A 6281-nucleotide genomic window follows, 5' to 3' on the forward strand; every position below is an offset into this window, starting at 1 on the left:
GAGGGAGATTTTTAAAATTCGGAAGCAATTTTTAAAGCTTGGGTCACGTTTTCGTATAATGTAATAAGGTTAGGATTTTTAGATTTTTAAAATTTGAAATGAGGGCTGTATAATTTTTAAAGCTTGGATCACGCGGTTGGGTATACTTTATTTATTTTTTCAAAATTTTGTTGGGACCAATAAACTTTGAAGCTTGGGTCACGGTTGGGTTTATTCCCAACCAGGGAATGTATGCACGGAGGCTTGTTTTTCTAAAAAAATCTCCTCTACCTTCGAGAAAAAAAAAATTGTTTTACTTATTTATGTGGGGGGGGGGGGGGTTACCAAAAACTTATGAGAGTCGACGGCCAACTTTTCTTAAAAACTCCAGACGTACGCAGGCCAGACTCGGCTCAGGTTGATGGCGATCATTAAATTAGGTACAGTTCGGACATGTGATGGTGGTAAATGCTTTTCCATGTACTACGCTGGCGCCGAACGCTCCCTTCAGGGAAGGCAGCACCGAGCACAGCACTCACCTTCGCCCATTCAAACTCTGCGACTGTCACTGCAGCCCCGGTGCTCTCTGATTGCAGCAGTATGGACATGAGCTGCTCCGAAGAGAAGAAACATCAGAATCTTCTCTGCAACCGCGTAGAGGAGGTGTGTAGACTTGGCCAGGAGGGCGTCGTGGCTGAGCTGGAGGGTGCCCTGCTGAGGAGCCCGGAGGCTTTCCCTTACTTCTTACTCGTGGCGATGGAGGCGGGGAGCATAGTGAGGGCATTGGTTCTGCTGCTCGCATATCCGGTGGCGTGGGTGCTGGATCGTTGGGCCGGGCTGCAGGGTACTGCGATGAGGTTTCTGCTGTTCGTGGCATGCGCGGGGCTGCGGCTACGAGACGTGGAGTGCGTGGGGAGGGCAGTTCTGCCGCGCTTCTTCGCGGAGGACGTGCGCGCACGCGTATGGAAGGCCTTCTGCTCTTTCGGCGGGCGGCGCTATGTGGTGTCGGAGTGGCCGCGGGTCTTGGTGGAGGCTTTCGCACGCAACCAGCTTGGAGCCGACGAGGTGGTGGCAACTGAGCTCTACGTCACGAAATCCGGTAGGTGTCTCGGCTTTTCGAAACCACGCCGCCGTCTCGCCAGCAACAATTTGCCGCAACTGCTGATAAGCACGATGCCGCCTCCTGATAGAGGACACTATCTAGGCGACAAGCATGTAATCTCCGTTTCCAACAATGTATGTGAGTTGATGTGGTTCACTAATAGCGTGTTTTATCTTCAAAAGAAAGATAATCATCTCTGTTATTAACTAATTTGGCAAAGATGGCAGGATTCCGAGGAGGTTGCGTCTATGCACGATCTTGAGAAGCCGGTGGTGTTTCACGACGGGCGTCTCGTGCAGCGGCCGACACCGACGGTGGCGTTGTTGGTGTTTTTATGGATGCCAGTGGGGTTCGTCTTGGCAGTGGCGAGGTTAATTATATGCGGCCGCGCTCCGTATCGATGCTGGGCGGCAGTGTCGCGTCTATTTGGGATTCGGGTAGTAGTGAAGGGGAACGTACCGCCACCGTCCGGCAAGGGGTTGCTGCTGGTGTGCTGCCATCGGACGCTGATGGACCCAATCTTCATATCGATGGCATTGACGAGGCCCGTGACAGCGGTGACGTACAGCCTGAGCCGGGTGTCGGAGCTGATTTCGCCGGTGAGAACAGTGAGGGTGGAGAGGGATGCGGAGGCGGATCTGCGGAAGCTGAGGGCGCTGGTGGACGAGGGGCACGATGTGGTGGTGTGTCCAGAAGGGACAACGAGCAGAGAGGCGTTTTTGCTGCGATTTAGCGCTCTGTTCGCGGAGGTGACGGACAAAATAGTGCCGGTGGCCGTAAGAACGAAGGTGGGAGTTTTCCATGGGACCACGGCTAGAGGCTTCAAGGCGATGGATGCCTTCTTCTTCTGCATGAATCCCCGACCGACATACGAGGTGATTTTTCTTGACCAGATTCCGACAGAGATGACATGCGGTGCAGGAGGCAAGCCGCGTGACCAAGTGGCTAACTACGTCCAACAGCTCATCGCCGCAGCCTTAGGCTTCCGATGCACCTCGTTCACACGCCGGGACAAATACCGCTTCCTCGCAGGCAACGATGGGTTTGTCGCCCCTAAAACCCCCCCTCGTTGCCCCTAAAGCTGCCTCTCCCACACAATAATACTTGTACCTACACATTTTATTAGTCTAAGGTTATCTATGGGAATATGTACGTTTTTTCCCATGGAACATGTTTCTAGCCAAGCCTCTTACGTTTTTTTCCCATGGAAAATGTTTCTAGCCTAGCTTGTGTTTCAAGGGTATACCCATAAATAACACTTTTGTGTACTTGTCTTCATGGAAACTATCCATTTTCATCAAACCTCTTCTCTCTCTTATTTTACCAATCTAGTAAGCATGCTAAGACTCTGTCTTGACTCACGGTTTTTGTCTCAAGATTCGGATTTGAAGCAAGAACCGATACAATCGATCTTGCCAATTGAATGTATCAAAACACCTTGGAGGTGTTCAAGTACATGTATCCAAGCAATTTGTGGCATACATAAGATGCATGCCTTACATCATGAGACCAACTTTCACAAGAGTGCACATCCATTGGCACTCCATTTCCACAACAAACAAGTTGACAAATGTAGATGTAGGGTCTTGCTTAGTGGGGTTATTGCATAATGGCATGTATTGGTGGAACGATGTGTCCAGTAAGCAAATGATGTACCTACATGAATGTTTTCATGCTTGTTTGATAAATGAAATTGATTGGTGTGATTGATATTTGGTTCTTTTAAGAGAACCAACAACTATCAACCATCCACAAATCAATTACACATCTCGTAGTCAAGATATAAAGAATATTGACAAGGTATATTTGTTAGTCAATTAAGGCAATATTCATATGCATGAATCAAGTGAGTTAATGGATTACATGGACATTTCTATTAGGAGGGAAGGTTTATAAATATTGATTGTCATGAAATAGAAGTGAAGTTTATTTTGGAAATTTGCAATGGTGGTTTCTATACGTTGTTTTGGATATATTGTTGTAATGGAGAACCTTAAATTCCACAATATAGTTGTAATGGTCTATGAAGCATTGCTTATTTGTGTGTATTGTAAAGCCAAAATATTCGAAGGCATAAGACATTTGAGCATTTATATCATGTAACAAGTAGTGCTTTGCTAAGATTATGTATAATTAAGACATTCTTATTCTCACTCGAGTCATGAACCTCAACTTCAAACTTTCTTTTTGTTTAATATTTTAAAATTTTCATGCTTTAAAAAAAATCCACCTTAGCTTAATAAAACTATGAGTGAAATAGTTTGCTTGGTTTTTGGTTCTTGAATCTAGTGTAGTCAATTTTTACATGGTCAAACCTTGTGAACAATGTTTATTTCTTCCTACTATTGATGTTAACTCGATTACACAAAAATTTACAAAACTTGGCCATTATTTTCCTAACTATGCCAAAACAAGTGCATTTAGAAAAGAGTGAAGTTAGCCAAAAGTGTTGATGTCTATGGTTTGTATTTCATTCATTTTAGAATGGCCAAGTTTCGTGTGTACATGCAAAGCTAGTAAGTGAAGCCGTGGCATTTCAACACATTGGAGGCTACATGTTAAGCTTGGGTATAAATTACTTTCAACAACTAATGGGTTTATTTATGGTATATAATCCAGTTTGGATTCCATTTGATCGGGAAAAAGGAGTGCATTTCTGATCACTTGAGGTGGTTTTCTCCCACAGTATTTAATTTTACACTACAACAAGCCAAGCCCAACATTGATGGCTTTGAAGTGGAATTTTATTTATTTCGAGGCATGTATCATTGGTTTCCACATTGGAGCTTCCATCAGTATGAGAACATCCAAAGTAATGTTGGGAAAAATATTAAAATCATAGCAATAAAGGTAGTCGAAGAACACGTCGGAAGCCTTAAATATATTATTGTTGTATAGATAAATATGAATCAAAAAATAAGATTTATATCATATCCTCCGGCGGGGGGTCACTCTATCAACCCCCTATGTAGCATGTGACTTCAAGGGGTATTTAAAAAACCCCTTACGGATTTTTAAATTTTAAAAACACCCCTTCCATAACACTTTTTACAAGAAAAGTACCCCTTCTGCGCTCAAATTTTCACCTTTTCAATTAAAAGTCTCCTTATGTACGTAAATTTTATGTACTCCACAAGAGAAAAAAAACCCTTATGTTGAACTCACATGCTATCTTACATATTTTTGAGTTAAAAAATGCAATGATGCACATAGATGTCAATGATGCACATAGATGTCGATGTCATTGGCTGGTGTGTGCCCTTTGGAGCAAGTATTCTCTCTCTTTCTCTCTTTCTCTCTCTCTCTCTCTCTCTCTCTCTCTCTCTCTCTCTTTGTGGCACGATCATGGTAGATAGCACATTCATGGTAAATACATCTAACGATCGTGATATAGCATGTTCGTATTTTACTATAGTGATATAGCACTTTAGTGCTTCTGTAGCACTATCATGCTTTTATAGCACTATAGTGATATAGTAGTGATATAGCACGTTCATGCTTCTTTCTGTAGCATTATCATAGAGCATATGGGGAGGATGGGGATAGCAACTAGATTCTTCACTAAAACAAAAAAATCTTGCTTGCAAAACCCCTGGTTGAGCTAATTGGAGAAATCCAACCAACAAGAGGTCCTACAATGGCTTGTTGATGAGTATGTTACCATGGAGAGCCATGGGTAAGGTGGTGGGAGAACAAGTGGAAAATTTAAAGGTGGCCCTAGATTCAGTGAGACAGAGACCATCGCAATAAGAGGGGATGAAGCAACATAAGGTATCATCACTTGTTTATATGGCTAGTGGCTTATGATATAGCTGTCATAGTAAGAGAGGGTGAAGCAACATAAGGTTCTGTCACTCGGTTATATGGCTAGTGGCTTATCATTAACCATATAACCGAGTGACAGAACCTTATGTTGCTTCACCTCCTTATTGGGTGGTAGCGTATGTTGCTTCACCTCCTTATTGGGTGGTAGCGTATGCCTTTCTAGAAGGGTGGTGTATGACTTTCTCACTCACTAAGTATATACCTACTTGAGAGGGTTGCTAGCTTTGCTACAAAGAGCAGAGACTTCTTAGAGGAAACCTGCCAAATAAACAGACCATGATTATGGTTTAATACCAGGATAGTGGTACTAAAAACCATACCTCAGAAAGATAGGGGGAACCATGTTAACGATGTGCAGAGAGAGAGAGAGAGAGAGAGAGAGAGAGAGAGAGAGAGAGAGAGAGAGGGGGGGGGTGAGAATACAAAGACCTTACTTAAACTATTGCATGTTATCTAAATTCTAGTGTGGGTTTCAAATTTGGTGGTTTTTTCTTTTAAACCTAGCATCGAAAGCATCAGACAGTAGGTCGAAAACCAAGATTGTAGTATATAAAGACCACGATCGTACTATGGGTATACCATGATTGTGGTAATCATCTGTAGATATCTTTCCTTTTTTGGTAGACCATTCCGATGTATACCCAATATGGTTTCTTTGACATTGAGTGCAATGGTATTTAAGACTCATCCATTGTTGAAAACCTTAATCTTGTTAGGTTTAGGGTAGATCAGAGTAGAAGAAGGAGCTCATGTTTTAAACATAGCTAATGGCTAAAGAAAAGAGATTAAGATAATTGCACACTAATCGGGCATAGAGAGAGAGAGACACAAAAGTTGAAGAAATTGTATGCTTATCACATTTCCATTAGATTGTGCCCTTTTTTATAAAGGTAACTTTACAAAGCATATGCCAATATATTCTTCAAGCATATGTGGATTTTATGCTTTGATACTTTCTCCTATTTTTTTAGATACATAAAGTCAACATGTTGAAGCTCCATAAATGTTAATATATCACATGTGCTTTTAATGTAGGTGGCTCCTTTTCTTGCATTTCTTTTTTCCTTCTTGAAGTGTATTCCAAAGATCAAATATGCCTCACAACCTTAGACTTTTCACATGGATATTGTGTTGCTTCCGCCAATGCCCTCCTCAACAAGATGTCCATGGCAATGATTTGTTATGATGACCATGTTAGTTCCCTTAGGTTTCATTTATTGTTTATGATGCTAGTTCCTCTTTGGGTCTAACCCATTTATAATGACAGATGATGATTCACCATGTGAACACTAGTTAGGCTTACAATGATGCTAGTGCCTCTTTGGGTCTTACCCGGTTACAATGATAGATGATGATTTACCATGTGAACACTAGT

The 6281-nt window shown here is 42.3% G+C and overlaps 1 protein-coding gene across 2 annotated transcripts; it reads left to right on the forward strand.

Moving 5' to 3' along the window:
• Nucleotides 1-409: 409 nt before the first annotated feature.
• LOC147608969 (glycerol-3-phosphate acyltransferase RAM2-like) lies at nt 410-2837 on the forward strand. 2 transcript variants are annotated; one of them, XM_086788194.1, is made up of 2 exons: nt 410-1215; nt 1309-2837. In XM_086788194.1, the coding sequence occupies exons 1-2, from the start codon at nt 448-450 to the stop codon at nt 2158-2160; spliced, it is 1620 nt and encodes a 539-aa protein (XP_086644320.1). In that variant the 5' UTR covers nt 410-447; the 3' UTR covers nt 2161-2837. The 2 variants fall into 2 exon arrangements, with proteins under 2 accessions (XP_086644320.1, XP_086644321.1); XM_086788195.1 differs by having other exon boundaries at nt 410-1194.
• The last annotated feature ends 3444 nt before the right edge of the window (nt 2838-6281 follow it).

Source organism: Cibotium barometz, chromosome 52 (genome assembly GCF_041138505.1).
Source record: "Cibotium barometz isolate CiBa-2024 chromosome 52, ASM4113850v1, whole genome shotgun sequence".
Taxonomy (NCBI): domain Eukaryota; kingdom Viridiplantae; phylum Streptophyta; class Polypodiopsida; order Cyatheales; family Cibotiaceae; genus Cibotium; species Cibotium barometz.

Coding starts and splice junctions, on each gene's coding strand:
- LOC147608969 (XM_086788194.1), top strand. CDS start 448: ATGCTTTTCCATGTACTACGCTGGCGCCGAACGCTCCCTTCAGGGAAG. Junction 1,216..1,308: donor TAATCTCCGTTTCCAACAAT/GTATGTGAGTTG, acceptor CAAAGATGGCAG/GATTCCGAGGAGGTTGCGTC.